General features: G+C 42.7%; 3 protein-coding genes across 4 annotated transcripts; 2 read left to right on the top strand and 1 right to left on the bottom strand.

Moving 5' to 3' along the window:
* Nucleotides 1-308: 308 nt before the first annotated feature.
* On the bottom strand, nt 309-752 carry RB195_021886 (uncharacterized protein; the record flags this gene model as incomplete). The annotated part of the gene is made up of 1 exon (XM_064208811.1): nt 309-752. One exon carries the CDS (start codon nt 750-752, stop codon nt 309-311), a length of 444 nt encoding a protein of 147 aa, XP_064064692.1.
* Nucleotides 753-3,426: 2,674 nt separating this feature from the next.
* Nucleotides 3,427-4,128, top strand: RB195_021885 (uncharacterized protein; the record flags this gene model as incomplete). Its single annotated transcript, XM_064208810.1, has 1 exon — nt 3,427-4,128. The coding sequence occupies one exon, from the start codon at nt 3,427-3,429 to the stop codon at nt 4,126-4,128; it is 702 nt and encodes a 233-aa protein (XP_064064691.1).
* A 2,354-nt stretch (nt 4,129-6,482) lies between these two features.
* Nucleotides 6,483-18,916, top strand: RB195_021884 (uncharacterized protein; the record flags this gene model as incomplete). Of its 2 annotated transcripts, none has more annotated exons than XM_064208809.1 (14): nt 6,483-6,606; nt 6,671-6,721; nt 6,853-7,004; nt 7,175-7,309; nt 7,564-7,673; nt 7,784-7,859; nt 7,937-7,984; nt 10,871-10,951; nt 11,013-11,087; nt 11,152-11,334; nt 14,597-14,828; nt 15,238-15,347; nt 17,425-17,486; nt 18,880-18,916. In XM_064208809.1, the coding sequence occupies 14 exons, from the start codon at nt 6,483-6,485 to the stop codon at nt 18,914-18,916; spliced, it is 1,476 nt and encodes a 491-aa protein (XP_064064690.1). The 2 variants fall into 2 exon arrangements, with proteins under 2 accessions (XP_064064690.1, XP_013299103.2); XM_013443649.2 differs by having other exon boundaries at nt 11,013-11,096.
* Nucleotides 18,917-19,053: the final 137 nt, after the last annotated feature.

Genomic DNA, 19,053 nt, shown 5'->3' with positions numbered 1-19,053 from the left:
GTTGCCTGCAGCTCGTGCAGCTCCTCACCGACGTATGAGCTCTAGAGTTTTCGGAGACAGACGTCTCTTGGTGGTTTTGGAACTCTGCTTTCCTCGTACATTCGTGAAGATGTTCTACAAGCCGTTCATATTCGTAGTCGATTGTGTTCATGGCGGTATCTTCCCAACAGCCGACAAGCGAAGAGCTCTAAGTCGACGATGGTTCTTGGAGTTCGCTTAGTGAACTTCGCGGCTTTTTCTCCTCTCCGTGTAAGAAGGCAGGCGATGGTCCGATCCCGTATAAAACTTTGGTACAACAGCGACATCCGTCAGGCAAAACCTTTTACTAACGATGATGTGGTCAATTTCATTATGATATCCTCCATCGGGTGACTCCCACGTCCAGCGTAGAGAAGAGAGCTTCTGGAATTGCGAGTTCCCATGTATGGTCTTACTCGCCATGATGAACACGGAAAGCCTCTCTCCCTGCTCATTCCATTGAAGGCCGTGGGTTCCGATGTGATGTCCTCCAGGCGTTCTTTGGGGCCAATTTTGGCGCTGAAGTCACCAATTGTGACCTTGTAGAAGGTATGCTCTTCTCTGTAGAACTTCTCCAGGTCCATATGGAAAGCTGCGACTTCTTCTTCTTCGTTGCTTAATGTTGGAGCGTAAACGACGAAGATTGTCAAAGCTGATGTTGAACCACATCTTCTCATCCGTAAACGTCCGATTCGGGTTGGAAGTTGTTCGAAAGAGTCGATGTTTACTGCCATATTTGTGTTGACGAGGTCACCAACTCAACCGACTCCTCTACTGTCGCATGCACCTAAAAACAGTTCTTCTCCAGTGTCATATACGGCGTTCAGTGGGTGGTGTCGCCTCATCTCGGTTAGTCCGATGACGTCGTACTTAAACCTCCTAGCTTTTAATCAGATCTTTAACGGCCGCATCCGATGCAAGCGGTCGAGCGTTATAAGCAGAGCTCGTCATTCTGATCTTTTCCATTTCTGTAGCCTACAATGACTCCTGCTACCCTGTCTTTTCTGCCGCTACCGTACCAGGTTTTCCTCCGGAATCAGGAGACTGTTCTATTACTGTGTTTTGCATAAAAATTTAAAACCCATGGACAGGTTGCAAGCTTCTAGTCTTTCTAGTAGTTCTAGTTCCAATGAGTTTTGGGAGAACGTTGTGCTCTCCCGGAGTGGACAGGTGGAGCTTATTTGTTGGAGGCGACTCCAAACCGCCTCTCTTGCTCCTATCAGTCACCTGATTGCAGTTTTTGGCTATACCGACGTGGGATATAGTAGTATGATGAGCCGATCCTTGTACAGCAGAAACAGGGATTCCATCCCTTGAATCCACCTACCTCTCAGGGCAGATACAATGTCGCTTTTGGTCCCCGATTAACCCCCTATCCGCCATCTGAGGACGCTCCACGTAGCCTCATGACCAACCGGCTGCGTTGCTTCTAATGAGGGAGATCCGTAGTAGTATCAGATACTTCGACCTATTTTCGTCCCTCTCATGAAGGCAAGAATGTAGAGGTTATAAGGCACAGAGTTTTACAAAACAAGATAACTGACAAGTTATTCAACTATTTAATTACTCATTATTCAACAAGTTCAATCGACATAATTCCTTCACAGGATAACCGTGACGTTTGCGTTACCAGTTTGCTGGGTTTTTTTTTGCAGCTGAGCAAATTACATTGTGCTTATGTTCCTGATAATTGACTGCCTAAGGTGCATTTGTTTTTGGGTGGCTGCTATATTTCAGCAAATTCTGTCATAGAAAAATTCTCCCAACGCACTCTGGGGAAAATGGGATACATCTTAACGAGTATACGCCGTATATAGTTTCTTCTCGTTACTTTGTTTTCAATTGAAAAACTCAATACTAACACGTAGTGTCTTTATGTTTGTTTTGAGCGATAAAGCGGCGCTTTTATCAAGGTATTCCTTACTGGAAGCGTCATCACTGTCACCTACACAACCACGCTCTTTCAATTCCCTAACAGTCTTCGGGACTTTTCTTCAATATATTTTTTTTCGTGAGGAAGGTCTGAGAATTGTAGTTCTTATTGTCGAATAATTCGAGCGTGGTTCATTCTTGATATCCACATTTTTTGAAAATTCTATTCAATTTTATGAATTCTTTTATTTAATTATTATTTTATGAAAAATTCTGTTGTTTGCTTGAACAGAAGTTCTGAAGGTTGATTTATCAGTGTAGAGCAGCACTAAATCCAGCTGATTTTTTTTTTTGGAATTTTTTGTTTCGTGGTAGGATGAGGAAGAAACATACCAATTCAACACAAACTCGCTGATTGATTTCCCTATCAGCTGAACGGCTAAGAAATTCTGCAGTTCCCCTTTTTTTGTAACAAGGACAGTCCATGGTTGAAGCTGTTATCACACTTCGTTATCTGTCATTCGAAAATTCCTCAACTCTACAGACCCAACACAACTCTATCTGAACCTTGAAGGCAATTCTTCTTTGTGAAGTAGGGCTTTTTTTCTCATAATCAGATTTTGATCCTATTCCTTTATATCGTACCGAAATGTTTTGAGAGTAGCTTATTTCCTGTGTTGTCTATGACGTTTCTTTTCTCTTATCTGCATCAATTAGGAGAAATTCGCTTACTTTCTCTACTTAACTACTTTGCATTTTTTGAACCAGCAATCCTCCTTTACGTCTATGACGTTTCTTTCTGAGGTTGTAAGAACGGAATAATATAAACTTAAGAAACGATCGTTTGAAAACTTGTTTTATTTTGTGCACCTAAACCACTGCTAATGTAATCTCTATCCAATATTAGTCAAACATAACTTTTAATATTTAACGAATTACGGAGAGAATAGCTAATTAGCTCCTCTTTAAAAACACACAAATAGGTTGCGATGATGAAGTAAAGTAATATATTGAAGAGAGCGGAAAACATAAATGGAAAACTAAAACAAACAAACGTGTTACGTTCTTCGCCCTTTTTCTGTAGCAGGTTTTCTGCATCTGATTCAACTGCTATAACTTCGATCGAGATTTTTTTGTGGAATGATCTTCCTTTGAATTTATGGTCGGCGCGAGATGGGTTCAATCTGTTGCACACGATGCGCTCTTGTTTGAGGCAGGGCGGACGAAAGAAGCCGTGTACCCTAAGCAAAGAAAAGAGGGTGAGATGCTGTGGACGTGCTTCGGTCCTCTCCCACTGGGAACACTTTCAGCGACAGTTTTACTGCACAGTTAGTGCTTGCTCTAACACCACATAACTAACTAGAAACTTGAGTTTAGAATTCCGTCTTCTAGGATGAGACCAAGGTTAACGATAGTCCCTTCCTCTGTTTCGCGTGAGGTAAGGGATCGGGAAAAAGTTGCTTCACGGAATGCATGTTCATGACTTAAATATAAAGACAAATATCAAATATGCAGAGACTGTGTATACAAATCTGAATGTTACCTGCTCGTCGTGACCCAGCTTTTACTAAATGCGATCAGGCACTTGAGTGTACGCCTCGGGAGTGTACGAGCTATTTCACCTGCACTGTTATATGGCAAAAGCTTACATTACAAAAAGGTGCTGTCGTTCAGCACCATACCGAAGCCCATATAGTGAAAGGTCGGATGCTTGGGGGAAACACGGAATCTTTGGTAGCAAACATCCGTCTCGTAACATTGAAATGTCGGTCACTATCAAATGAACTCAAAATCAGAAAGTTCGTTAGCTCGCCTGGTGACACGAATCAACGAACAACTGCTGCAGTTCGGACACCAACTGGATGTGCTACACCGTTCAAAGTGGAAACTGGCGTGAGACAACCGGCCGTGGTGGGACCCATTCTGTTCAACGTTGCCGTCGATGACATAATGTGGAGAACAATTGAGCAGTGCACGGCAGTATTCCTTTTAGCACCGTCTGCATGTCCCTTGGTGGATCTCGAGCACGCCGACGATATAGTAATATTCGCTTTAAGCAGCGTGAAGTTACATGTTGTTTGCCTTGTATCAAAATTAGCTGCAGCCTACGAACTGGGACCCCGTCCTGATAAATGCAAACAGATTTGGGTCTCCTCGAGATCCTCAACGAGAATCAGGGTGGACAGAAAATCTGTTGAACTTGCGGATGGGCTCTGTTATTTGGACTATATATGGTGAAATACGATTTCAGCAACGAGAGAGACGTTTATCAGAGATACGCTAAAGCCAATTCGGCATTCAACTCATTGACGACGTGCTTATGGTCGATCCTTTTTGTAGGCGGTGTCAATCTACGAGTCTACCTATCCGCTATTCGCTCTATCATAATGTACGATCAGAGACTTGGGTAGTGCCGTCAGCGGTTATAGAAAAGCTTGACTGCATAAGAAGAAAACTATCTGGATGGCTGTCGGGCTTCTTTTACCGATGGTGTGGCATACCGAAGAACTTTATCGGAAGTGGATATTTTGCCCAGTCTTTTGAAGTAGTTACAGGAAACCGTCTTTGCTTCTTTGGTCACGTTATGAGAAGATCGTCTGATCGTCTTATCCAAGTTATCCTGACCGTGCTCTCAGACTCAAACAGGAAGAGGCCTCCCGGTCGTAAAAGAAAGTTCTGGATGGGTTGGTAAAGGAAAATCTGAGGACACTTGGGATTGACAGGCAGTTCAGTCAAACGTAAATTTCCGCCATTTCTGGAATATCAACGGGTAGATAGATTCTATGCGAGCTCTACCTGAAAATCGAACAGGACGAGCATCGATATGTTTGAGAATAATACGCTTTGACTAAGATAGGATAGCTGCTTTGGGCCGTAACATCCTCCCGCCGATTATGTCAGGTAAGTCGTCAGATAGAAATATCTTACATACAAGTATAAATTAATAGTGTGAAAAATAATGGATAAATGTAAACACACATATATAATTTAATCAAATGTAAATATAAATAGTTGATTGTAGATCGTTGGCGAATGTGTTCAACCATTTGAGCATGACGCTTGATTGAAGCAGAGTAAAGGAAGGAAATAGTGCGTGTCAGGTAGAGGAAGAGGGTACGTCGCGTGAGATACTTTTATTGAATGCTGTGGACATCCTCAATATCAGATGCTTGAGCAAAATGCTTTTTTCTAAGAGTTGTACTAGTTATAAGGTGGGAGTAAACATGAGTATCTATTATTTACTGAGATCAGCTCCTTAAGCTATTTTCTTATCGAAAAAAACTTTTCTTTTGTGTGCTTCTTGCATGCTAGTATATCATAAAATTATTATATCAGGCTGACCTCTTGCCCATTTTCTCCTTCCCTACCACAGCTCTAGCTTGAAGGCAACCTAGGCCCACACCAAGCCAATCGAAATATGCGACAGTGGCGTATTCCGTTAGAAAACTTGTGGTGCAACGTGGTTAGCCATTTTCAAGAATTGCGCCTACTCAGCCCAGTGGCTGCCGGAAGTGGACAGCTGGGACCTGCAGAAGCGGACTTACACGCTACCATTGGAGAGTTAGTGACTACGCTTAGCTTCCACCGTCCAACTATTGCATGAATCAAATCGAAAATTGGCAAGTTATAGAACCATAGACGATGGGTACTCCACGAACTGTTGACGTTCGCAAAAGTAAGAACACATGACTTTCTCTTCTCTCTCTCTCCTAAGAAACTTCAACAAAAAGGCCCGACTCGGCTTTCTCAAAGCTCCCATCACTGGAGATGAATATTGTGCCATGGAATCCTGCGAGAGAGATACGGTGGATGGGTTGAGATGACGTCTAGAAACCCGACCACCAAACGACTTTGCTACCATTCTTCCAGTAATTGTTGCAGGAATGGGATGGAGGAGTGGGAGCTTCCAAAAGGCAAGTTAATAAGCCAAGACCCACGTTTTCCAACTGCTATAGCTGAAGGTCTACATCAAACGCACATGTAGAGAGCGGGTCAGAATCGTTTTTCACTACGACATTGCCTGGCTACATACAGCAAACTTGGCCCATGCTGATCTGAAGAGCCGAGAAGATCTAAGCAAAAAATGATTGAAAAGATCCTGTATTTTTTAAATTCTTATAACTGAGGATATACAATAACACCTAAGTGCATTTAGCCTTAATGCTAGCATCAAAACTTGTTATATTTCTCCTAAATTGCTGTATTAAAGCTAAATATGCCAACACTATGAGCGTGTGTAGCGGAGTTGTGACTGCAACGACTAATTCGAGATTGCCCTAGTGCCAGCCAAACCTCTTCCCCTCCGGGGTCGATAAACTGATGCCAGGCTTATCTGGGAGGATAAAAACACTGATTTGATACATCGGCTAGCAGTACCGCATCTTAAGCGGATTGATTAATGGCAGGCATTTTATCCCTTTATCCTCTTATAAAACACTATCAAAAGATGAAACATGACAGGGAGGTTTACATCCTCTACGGAGGGAATTTTCATTACAATTTCTCCTTTTTTTCAAAATTATGCCCTCTTCCGCCGAACCTTCATGGAATAGATGCATTTTTATGGTTCCGTTATTGCTCTTAGGAAACCAATGACTTCAACACTGGGTACGATATCGAGTGCTAGCAAAACAATGCTCGACGAATTGTCCGACTCCGGAAAAGCGAAAATTCCGGTCGACGTATGCACGCAGTTGACTGCGGAATTTGTTCCAGGTCAGAGCTTATTGTAGTGAGTAGTTCTTCAAGACCTTCTGAATAGCTTAACTTTTAATTTTAGCTGTTAAGGAAATCTCGAAAGCTGGAACCGAACTTCTTAGAGTTTACCAAGGTGAGCAAAGTAACTTTTCTTCTACTTATGTGGTGTTAACCCATTTTTGTGAAATTTTCAATTTCAATGCTTGTAGTAACTCCACAATGAAAAAAAGAGCAGTGTGCATGTAACCTTACGCACTTTTTCAGCGCTTGAAAAGTCTTCTGCTCTTTATGTACACGCCCTCGAAGCACTGGTAAAATCATCGAAAAAGGCGTTTCCTGGTGCCAAAACTCATGCAAATGGGTTGAACGAGTTGGTGGCACAGTACAAGCAAATGTTGGATCAACATAAGAGGAGCGTAAGTCTTTCATCGTTCTTCAACAAGATCATTTGCATTTTTGAAATGGTCCGTAGCTCTCACATTTTTTTTCCTTATTAAGAGGATCTAGGAAAGGTTAAGAAAATTATGAGAACGGAAGTTCTTTAACATGAACTTACAATGAAACACCGAATGTTCAGCTATTTCAGGTAGCCGAATTCTCTTCTCTTGTGGTTAAGACAACAAGATACAGCAGTGAAGAGAAAATAAAAATCAAGGATATGCTTGCTAAATTTCAAAAGGAAGAAAAAGCGCTAGAGCATCAGCGTAAAAAAGGAACTAAGGTACAGAGTATTGTCCGTTCCTAATGTATTGTGCAAGGCGAGCGGCTAAGCACAATGCCCTCTCAACTGCGTACAGTAGGAGGAATACTTCTAAAGCAGAGAAAATGCGTGTGTTGCTCCAGACGCGTCACAATCACTTGGTTGAGCGCGTCCGCCATCCCCCACTTTTTCTGGAGAAATAGATTTTTGTGAATATTTGTTGTATATACATCACTTGTGAAACCTTTGGACCATTCGTTCAGTTTCCCATTCAGAATTCGTCCGATATGCAATCATTTGTAAACGAATCAGCGGAGGAATTTTTACGACAGCAAGAAATGCGTTACAAGTTCTTTTACGAGAAGCATAGAGCTTGGTTTTTAAGGTGAGCAGTGTCATTACTATATCTACATAAGCTTGGAATTCTGCTTTTTTACCATATAATCTGGCGTAGTGAAACTTGATGTAAAACAAATCCTCAGAACATAATTTCAGTTATTCAAATCTTTTTCAACAAAAAGAAAACGGTGTAACTGGAGCGACAGAAAAAAAAGTTGATGAGAAACCAAAGGTTGGATTGTATCTACTTTTGTTGTTTCCTGTTTCTTTCTTTTCCTTGTTTTCTCCCTTACTTTAATTCATCTGCAGGTCGACACTATCGAGGCTGCAACAACGGTATTATCAGCCAGTGATTGCGTAAGCCTATTTTACTGCCTGCTTATGCACGAAAAAACCTTTTGGTCCACTTCATATGTGTCGTAGCTAAACAGTTGAAGGTTTAATAAGGAAAAATTTGGTCACTGCTACTGAAGTAAATGTTTTATGGGTTTTTTCTTTGAAAAAAAAATATATATCAGTGTTTTGTATGATACTGCGAACTCTTCTCAACATTGACACATGTCATCTAAACACTTTGTCCGCTTACATACTACATTGTCCGGTTATGTTACAAGCAATCTTTGAGGAATGCAACTAGTGTATCTAAAATGTAAATGAACCCTTCTTATAAACTGATAGGGAAATTCTTAGTAGGGGCAAGCAGTTCGTTTCGAAGCGACAGAGTTTTCAGTTGCGTGCTGGTGACTGAGGGCGCGTATCATACTGAATATCATATCGTTCGTTCACTGTCTAGAAGAAGAAGGTTGAAGAAGAGAATACATCATGTGACTGATAGGATGTTTGAGCGAAAGTTGGCCAAAGGGTGTAAGCGAGCGGGCCTGAGCAGCTGCATGCAATATCACGCACACACATACGCATGTCTATCCGCTTTTAAGCACACAGGTGGACTAACCGATGGCGACTTTTGCAGTGAAATCACGCACCAAACAGTAGCTAATGTGCGAATAAACGCGCTTTGGGAACAACAAAGTGTAGTCGTGGAGTCTTTTGTGGCCAAGGATCTCGGACCAACGGCTATGTAGTGACAGTCACGGTCGTATGTGGTGGACATGTCCTGACTCTAACGTCCTCGTGCGATCTCTACCTCTTTACCGCCAGTTCTGAAAAGGTTTTACGTCAAAGATCAAGATTAAAGGCATCATACCACAAATTTGATAGTGTTGGGATCTCTCCACGAACACATAGAGGAGGGGTTTAGTTCTCGAGTATGAGTGAGATAACACTCAATTCCCTCTAGTGCTCAAGTAAAAAAAAAGTGAATTAGTGTTGCATGGTCCTGTTTCCTCAAAGATGCAAGTTATTGCGTGATAGTACGCAAACTCGCCATCGATCCAACTTATATAATTCAAACGAGCAGCAGAAGCTTCCCCATCCACACAGTTTTACACAGGTTGCAGATTGCTATGGTAATATTATTTGTAGTAGTATAGTTGAGGAGAAGTGATCACACCGGCCTTCCCACGTCTTTTCCGGGCTACTAAAGAGAATTGAGCGTAGTCACGCTAACACTCGTGAACTACACCATTACTCTTTTCCATTCGTGGGTAGATCTTTACATCTTCAGTTTCCTTATACGTTTTTCATTCGCTGCCTTTAAGGAAGTGGCGTAGACGTGGATGAGGCTAGAATAAAATGACTTTGTCGAGCAAATATCTGATTGTTTCGTTACGCAATGAAGAAGCTATGTCGCATTGGAGATTAATTACACCTTTTTCCCGTGTCACCTGTGTCCTGTGGTTAACGTTCTCTCTTACATGAATGCGGAACAACCCTTAGCGCATCCCTGCTGTACATCACAGTCGCAGCTGCCGTTGTTCATTAACATGCAGCCCAGGTAGCAGAACTCACTGAGGGATGCGGTCGGTTCCCACTCAGCCCGATTTCCACTGGAAGTCTCGAGTTTACCCAGATCTGCTTACCATGGCGCAGATGTTGTCCATGAGTTGCAGCCTGGCTCAAGGTTGACAACATTTTGCAGCTTCTTGCTGATTTCTACAAATGTAACAATATCGTTGGCGTACTCGAGATCAGTCAATGTTTACCTTGATTGTGATAAGACGATGTCTGCGTCACTGCTCTTCGCATGATGTCATCGATGGCGAAAGTGAACAGGGAGGGTCCAGCCAGTGCTCCTTGTCTTACTCAGGTTACCACTTCAAAAGGTATTGTACATCCAGCTGGTGTTCGAACCGCAGCAGTTGTTCGATGAACCATTAAGCAAGCGATCCAACTTTCCTTTTACTCCATCGGCGCGGAACGTGTTGGAAAGACGGCCTCGATGAGGAGAGTCGGAAGCGGCTTCGATGTCCAGAAAAGCCAACTGTAATGGCTCTGAATACCGCAGCCACATTTCGATCACTCTACTGACGGTAAACACCTGGTCAGTCGTAAGTGAACCTGGAGGAAGAGATTTCAGCCATTCTGCGCTGATTTTATCATCTCCGCCAGACTTTCCATTCATCGTCTTCCGGATACATAGACAAACCTCTGACTCAGTTAGCAATGGTCCACTAATCGCATATGTAGGTCTGTGAAGGCTCGAGTTCAGGTGCTGATGGCGTTTGCCGGTTCACCAAAGTATTGGAGTGATCCTTCCAAGTTGGTAGGGGTGTTTCAGGGACATCCCATGCCTTTTAGAGTCATTCGCTCTTGACCACATTCTTGCTGCAGTTGTCAACACAACTTCCTTCTCAGATCTTCTTTCGCAAGTTTCTTCCTCGACATCCGAATTGGGCGCGTTTCCTGAGCAGCTCACACAACTCGTACGTTACGAAGGCGTGCACTTGAATAGTTCAAGAAGGAACACTACGACCAGGTTGCAGTCAGGCTCGCGTATGCAGTGGTGCGGTACTTGCGGTAATAACGACCAGAGTCGGAATTTTCTAGGAGAAATGGGAATTATTATTTGAAACGGTTTCATGTAGGTGAGAGACGTTAGCAAGATAAGGTACTTTTATTTCATTGTGGATCAGTGGAAGTGATTTCCGTAAATGCATAGTCGTCGCCAAACGCGTCCCACCGGGTGAGTGCTATGCACTTAGATTGGAACAGAACATAATGAGAGTGTGCGCCTCAAGCAGTGAAGGAGCGTGCGACCTGCAGGGCCGATACACTCACTCAGTTAAACATGGTCGGTGTCGACCATATGCTGTTCATAGTTTCGTTTTCAAATTCTCTTTACAGGTGTCGAAAACAGGCCATTCGAGAGTTGATTCTCTTGCTCATTCCACTGTAATTAGCCCGTCTAGCAGAAAATCCACAACGGTACTTGTCTTTTCTATTCGTTACAACTGCCAATTAAAACTGCGGTGTTTTTTAACTTCAGGATAACTTCACTGAGACTAATGCCCTTGAGTCGACGAAACTACAATCCACTTCTTCTACTGGATCACCTACGCAAGTAATGATGGTTTGTGGCCGAACTCGAATGAGAAACCATCAAGCAAACCAAAATGAATTTGCAGGAGAGACAAGTGGCCGAGGTCACACCAGCTCCAGCTGTTGTCGATGCTGCTACTCAAAGTGCAAGTGAATCACCTCTCATCATAACGAAGGAGAGTCCAATTTTAACCCAGATCCCAGAACAGTATGTGAACAGTGAGTGGAACAACAACGTTGTGGAGATCCCTGTTCGGGAATATGCTTTGGTGAGTCTAAAAGTGTTGTCCATGGAGTTGTCTTCTCACACCAAATCCTAGCCAGTTATTCACTCGCTTGCTGCAATCAGACTGCAGAGATGAACACAGGTCCACCTCAATAGCGATCGTTAGCTACACCGCGAAGAATGGAAGAATGTTCCACTAGAGAGTGTACTTCAACACCAGACAATAAAAATAATTTTAAACTGTTCATTGATATGAGATTAGGAGAGAGTTGAACACTGAGTTGCAGTTTGAATTTCGAATGACTGGATAAGTCTCACCTTGCGGAAGAAAGGTGAAGCAGAAAAGATTGCTTTCCACTTGCGTCGGCATGAGTAGATCTGTTCTATGGAATGGTATTCACCCGAGATCTGATGCGGAAGCTGGTATACATACGTACACATTTCCGTCTCAGCCCCAACCGACATGATTTGGCTGTATATGATCAGATTACGTGCAAGCCATATCAAGAGAACATAGGGAAACAGAGCGGTTACCACGAATCTAGAAAGGATAATATGATGAAAACTTCTTATCGGTCTTGGAGTTCACCGCGAAAAGTATTCGGAGCCACGCTGAATAGGCATTTTAATTGTAGTCGTCTATAGTGATATCATACAATACATTCAAAATGCGTGAGATAAAACCAAGAACCAGGAATTAACAGAAATGATGAGTGCCCACTTATTACAGATAGCAGACAACTTTTTGTATATTTTAGTCTACGAAGCTTTTAAAACTTATAAAAACCTTTAGGGCTCTCGAGTGTTGTAGGTGATGACTCTTTACCCTACCAAAATTTCTTAGGGGACTTGATTCCCTTCACATACTCGGCGACCTAATATTATCGATCAATTTCCCAGCATCTTCGCCGAGGTGTGTTCCTCTTAAACGCAACCTCGCACAACTTCCTCGATCTTTAGCAGGAACTTGCTAGAAATCAATCCTTTTGTCGCAGTTTCGCAGCGAAGCTTGACGCCTCACCCGAACTGTCTATGGACACCGCATGTTCTTAGATTTTCTAGCACCACCTCTGTCTAGAACTTCCGCCCTCTTTCAGGTATTCTTTTCCAACTTGAATCCGAAGGACACCTTGGGACACGTTGAATAAGACAGCCTGTTCTGACCTTATAAGCAAAGAAGCTGTGCTGTGGCCATTTTGAACACCAGCAGGATGCTCATACTTTCCACGTATCGTTCGTCTCACCACGTCCACTTGAAGATCCTCATTGTAGCATCCTAAGGCAAAAGTTGCCAAATAGGCGTCTAAGCAATTTGCTTTCAGTGGACTCGGTTTTCGAAACTACCGTGCGCGGTGCTGCTCATGTCTTTGATCCGTTCATCATGACAGGGCAAGTAGCATATGTATGGACCTTGCGCTTCACTTTGTCGGTGATAATGGCCGACCACATTCACTTCATAAGGGAGTTCAATGAGAAATTGACCCTACGAGCATTTTTACCTAATATCTTTCTCTTAGCACAGCAAATCTTTAGCATACAGACGAGGTAACAGAACTCATTCACAGGTTGCAGTATATCCTGAGATCTGTTAGAGGCCTTGAGACCCTATTCGCTCACATTTTCAACAAGTCATAATCCATAAGCTACAGCTGGCTTAAATGCAAATCTGGCAACGTTTTGCAGTTTGCATTGCATCATAACGGTCAATTTAACGATATTGTCGGCGTACTCGAAATCGGTCAAGTTTCGCGGATGTTGATTGTTCGATGTAGTGTCATTGATGCGAAATTAAACAAGGAAGGTCCTGGCATTGACCTTTCCTTAGCCCAGTTACCTTTTCCAACGATGAACCCATTCAGTTTGTGCTCCAAACAAATGAAAGGTAACACAATAGGTTTTGACTACCGCTGCATCACTTTGATTACATAATTGATTGGGAAAAGAGAAACTAATAACGAGCGCCTAGTCAATTATAGATCGGCGTTGACAAATTCCAGCTTTCTTGCTGGGTATTTTTTTTTCTTGATAGTAGGCTCGGGACTTGATCGGACCTGTTGATCCAACAAAGTGCTGAAGTACTCTCTCCAATTTACTGAACTTGCTTTGCCGACGGCAACTCGCGTAATCTCAAGTATCAGGGATTATAGAACATCTTTTTGTCTTGCGGGTATACCTTCTTACTGAAGTATGGAGGTTCTTCGGGTTTTTTTTTTCTATGCCTTCTCGAACTTCCTCGCTCTTGTACTGGAGTGACTCTTGTACTGACGAATTGGCTTAGTCGTCTTCGAAAACTTCTACTGGTTGAAATCATCATTAATTCGAAAGTGTCACAAGTGTGGCCTGCTTTGCGTTGCATTCTCTTTTCCTGGATACACTTTGTAAAGGAGTCTGTGTCGTAAGGTTTGTTCCCAGTGGAAAACTAACATGAATAGACATAATAAATAATGGAATCATAATTATAATAGAATCTTCTGCTACACTCTTTCAGTCGTACTATACCTGCAATATCCTGCTGCTCTTTGATACTACACTAAAAGTAGAGCTGTAACTTCGAAAATTTTATCCTCCGCCTACACTATTCTGCTAACGTTAGGCGATCTACTGTTGCTATGCATGCGGGTGATGTCGATGGTTCCTCTCGATCGTAGAAGCGATGATGAAGTCATCAGTTCACATAATTCGGTTGAAGAGTTGCTATTCTCCGTCGTTTGTTCCACAGAATAAAACCACTTCCGAAACACATCGTTATTCAACTCCCATCTTCCCATCACAATCGCTTGCGACGGTGTTCTGGGTAAGCATCTGGAGCATCAACGTGTTGATTTTATCGCGGAAGGTGTTATATCCGTTTCGTAGGTGCAGGAGCACATATGATCCAAAATTTGTCTCCTCTCCGATCATGCAGTCGTAAAAATGTAAAAGACGTTGAGCCGATTTTGACCTCCACGTTGTTATAACCTCTAACCACAGTTATTGCGCCGTCCCTGACTGTCTTCTCATCAGCATCGCCGCAGTATATGGTGAAGTTATATATGGTGTAGCGTGTGTACTACAAGGCGTGGTGGAGAAAGAGAGTTTGGAAATCCATGTGAGTGTATGCAAAAATCTTCAAATTTATCCCTTCTCAGAATTACGGCCAAATCATCAAAACTAGCAGAAAAACAGATAGGAACGGGGTCAAGCAAAGCACGCATCATTTGTACAATTTTTCTAAGATTCGGCTTTACTGCTTGATTTCTGATATCCTCTAACTTAGAAGATAGCAACATGCACAATATTTGGTTAATATTTTAAACTTCTTTCAGTCTAACGTTGAACGCCGTCACTCCTACGTCCCTGTCGTGGATCCGATGGATTATCGCCCAGAAGAACCTGAAAATAAACGAGTCAACGAACGTCGTCCTCCTGTTGGAGGGCGCCTAGTTCTGCCTCCTATCGAGAACAATAGACCATTCTATCAAGTAGAATCAGAATTCATTTCACAGGCTCCTCCTACTCATCGTCCCTCAATTCACACTCAGCCAAAACCTGCTCCAAGTAAGCGCACAACTTCTTTTTTTGTGATTTTTGTTAAAACTTAACTTTGATTCTTACTTTAAATCGTAAGATTTAGTTAGTTCTGTGTTTGTGTTCTAAAGGTCTGTATTTGGTGCCTTTTTGTGCTATTGTTATGAATCACTAGGTATTATATCTGAAAGAATACTCACCCGACTGATGAAAAACATCTATTTTGTTATATTTCCCAGTCTTGTTAGTCTTTGTACAGGAAACTCTATTGTCGAAATAGTTTCCGTCGACTGCACATTTCCATTAAGTACTTGATTTTTGTGAGAACTTTTGATGAACTACTAACTCAGTAATGTTATTTTTACCTCATACTCCGAGTTTCGTCAAAAACACTTCTGTTACGACGAAATTAATGACGATGTTGGTATTTTTCTTTCAGGTGTTGTTCCGCCTCTTTTTAACAACAGCGATTATGGCAGGATTCTTACGGTCACGCAAGACTTTAATGCAACATCTGGTGAACAAATTACTGTGAACAGAGGCAACAAGGTAAAAGTGCAAATAATCAAGTATAGAAAGTCACATAAGCAACTCGATGGATAATTATGAAAGCATTGACACACATAAAAGGATAAAGGATAAAGTTTCTGGCGTTAATCAATCCACTTGGGATGCGCCCCCACGTTCACTTCAATTCAGAATCGTTTGAGGTTTACGAACGTGTATCTGGCCTATACAATGACTTGCGGTGGCTAGCCGATGTGCCAAGTCAGTGTTTTTATCCTCCCAGACAAGTCTGGTACCAATTTATCGACCCCGGAGGGATGAAAGGCTTGGTGAGCACTAGGGCGGATTCGAACCTCCGATCGATCGTGCAGGAAGCGGAACCTCTAACCGCTACACTACACCCGCCCTATGGACACACATACGTGCTTGAAAACACCCGTAGTTATGCCATCAAACAGAAGACAGAAATAAGAAAGAACATAGCTCACTAGAATTTCGTCTAAATTTTATACAGCAAACTTGGCCCTTTCTAGCACCTTGTGAGGTGAGGTTACAGGGCAGTCTCCTACTAAAGGAAGTGAATTCTCACGCGAAATGAGTTTGAAGTAAAATGTACAATATTAGCGCACGAGAAAGAAATATCTGCTAGGAAGGCATTGGAATCATTTTGGATTTCCGTCAGGAATTCGTCCATGAATAACAAAAATGAGTGCTTATCAATTACCAATGACTTCTTGCCGTTCGTAACACTCTGTGAGCAATAAGATTGTCCTACATGCAGTTCCTTAACGTTATCCACACACCAGTACTTAAGGATACTGTACAGTGCGTAGATCTTATTCGCTTTGGTGACAGTCTTTAAGAACGCGGTGGTTTACCAACCCCGCTAGTCGGTGAAACTGATCAGTTGCTTTCCTTTTAAGGTCTTGCGTGGTTTACTTGGAACAATATCGGAGGTTGGCGAGGAGAAAGAAGGAGTTTGATGGGATATGCATGGTATCAAAGACCTCGAACCATTTTCAGGCCTTTGAAAAAGACGAGTTTGTCGAAACGGCAGGCCAATAAAAAAGTTTCACCTAAACCTCGTTGGCATAACAAGAAAACATAAATATCACGCGGAATTTTTTTTTTCAAGCTCAGAACGCTAGAGTAGAACAACGGTAATCAGAGTTGCGTGATCAACATAGCCCCGAACGGACCAGTCTGCCAGGGGCACATGGCGAACAGGCAGGAGTGGGAGAACCTCAAGCGGAAAGACTCACATCATATGTACTTTGTTGACGACACGATCGTCTACATCTTCGCTGGAGTGTATTGCTCTTGAACGTAGCTGAACGCATAATATTCGATATTCAAAAAGACCTTGTGCAGAATCAACACACTCACCGCTGTTACCTGTCCTGGAAAACGTGACGTCTCTCCAGATCAGGCTCCCTATGCTACTATAAATCTAGTTTCACCAACTCATGTAAGAACTCTCGGCCTGGTGATTTTTTCAACTTCGATCCATGGACACCTCAAGACAAATTAAAGAAGGCATTCTAATGGTTTGGTTGTAACTAGACCAAAGAAGAGGAAACGGTGTCTGTGGCTACTTCACACTGTGAGCCAAGCTCCAACGGTACATCATATCCACTCCTGCGTTGAACCCTTTTGTGGTATATTCATTCCCCAAGTGTTCACCTAAGCGGCTCAATGCAGCCAAGCTTTCCACGTCAGGTCGAGATCTTTAATCTAATTTCGCTGACGATTTAAGTTGATCACTAACATTTTTAAAGAATAAAAGAGGACAATTTCTTTTTGGAGTTCACTTGACAGAGTGCCACAGTTACAAAAGGTCTGCTGCAAACGATTGCCAACTCATCCCAAGAATTTGATATACCAGACTATGAACTGAGGTAATGTTCTCAACGGAAGCGACGGAAATTTTCTAACGAGAATTTCCGCCATATGAAAGTGCACGTCACGTAATTCCTAAGCTGCCGCTGCGCGTATTTGGGTTCCTGATTGTATTCAGCATAAGCGGGCACGTCATGGGAGGTATCAATCAGACAATGTTGCTCCATAGTACTCTATTTCCGCTAATATGTTGACTCTTAACGTAGAGGTGTGTGTTTAGGTTGTGTTGATCAAGAATGGAAGTCGTGGGTGGATCTTTATCAAGGATGCCGATTCCCAGCGGTGAGTTCCTTATTTGTATTAACGACAGTACACCACGAATCTGACATGGGGAGGAAAACCGCGAGAAAAGCTAGAGATGGCGTTGATTGCCAGATCCGAGGTGGTTCCGCTTATCTCTTCCTAACCAGCGTAAAAACAGCGTGGAAGAAGCCGTTACCCATTTGGGACGTGTCAAGAAGTTTTCGCCGCTCTATGGTTCTTTATGCGACATAGGTCTTGTCGATAAAGTATGTGTGTTAGACTTACGACTACGGGAAACGTTCCATTTTCCTCTTCGACCTTTTTGACTACTGCTCTGGATCGTTCCTCCTGCCCGATTGTTCAGTTGTGACCTACCTGATCGAGAGTTACTCTTTTGAACAACAACCAGTTGTCAAGTCCGAAGTTCACTCTTCCTAAACAATCGCCGTCACTTCTAGTATGAAGTAAAACTTGAAAAAAATGAGAGAAGCCTTGTTCTTATTTTGTTATGTAGCGTGGAAGACTCTGATTTTACGGCGACTGAGAAGAGATGAGCGGTACCAGATCGGATCTCACAATCTACAACGCCATCTCCAGCTTTCCCGCTGCTTCCCTGCCCACGTCACCTTCCTGGTATGCTCTTTTAAAGGCATCACTCCACGGATCTGAGATGGTACGGATTTCAGGCGGAGTATTCGTATACGGGATAGTAGATAATGGAGAGGGGGTGATTCCGTCCATTTCTTCCTAATTGCTGTAAAAAACGGCCCGGAAGATACAGCTTCGGGCGTTCTGCAAGGAGTTCGACTGGAGCGCGCCAGCCTTGTACGGCGCCGCATCTTCCGGGCCGTTTTTTTTACGGCAGTTAGGAAGAAATGGACGGAATCACACTCCTCTCCATAATCTACTATCCCTTATAAGAACACTCAACCTGAAATCTGCACCACCTCAGATTCGTGGGGTGATGCCTTTAAGCTCACTTTCGCTAAAGGAGAATAACTGTCTGGGAGTTATTCGTAGATTATTATGACACAAAATTTTCGAAAGTAAATGGATGGAAACGGTACGGATGCCCGCAAAATTAATTGAAAGGAGCTATCCTAGGTGTCTCTCTGAGTTGTAACTGAGAATGCAGTGTCACTATGAAATAGGAGGTGATGAAATGAAGAGTAAGAAGGCGTTCTTGTTTTGGAGAATTGAAGAGAGCAGAGAAAGTGTCTAGCGAATGAAGATTGTGAGTTGTGGCAGACGCATCGCTTTCACCAGTGTGAACATATTCGGTCCCAACTACATATATGAAGCAGTGTTCACAGTACCTATCCGTATTCCACGTTTTGACAATTCGTGGTGAAAGAAGTCAATGTCCTGAATTTTCGTTTGACTATTCTGAATGTGAACTGCGATTTTTAAAAGGAATCGTAAGCAATTTCAGGACCGGATGGATTCCTGCACCTTTCGTCACCTATTGAGTTCCGTTATCTTGATTTTTCAAATGTGTTTCACTCATCAATATGTATACGTCGAATACGAACATGTTCATGTCTTGTATCCTTCAATATAGAACTACGGTATGAACGTTTATCCAGCGTTGTAAACAGTACCAAAT

The sequence above is a fragment of the Necator americanus genome, chromosome X (genome assembly GCF_031761385.1).
Source record: "Necator americanus strain Aroian chromosome X, whole genome shotgun sequence".
Taxonomy (NCBI): domain Eukaryota; kingdom Metazoa; phylum Nematoda; class Chromadorea; order Rhabditida; family Ancylostomatidae; genus Necator; species Necator americanus.
This window is presented reverse-complemented; position numbering and strand designations above follow the sequence as displayed.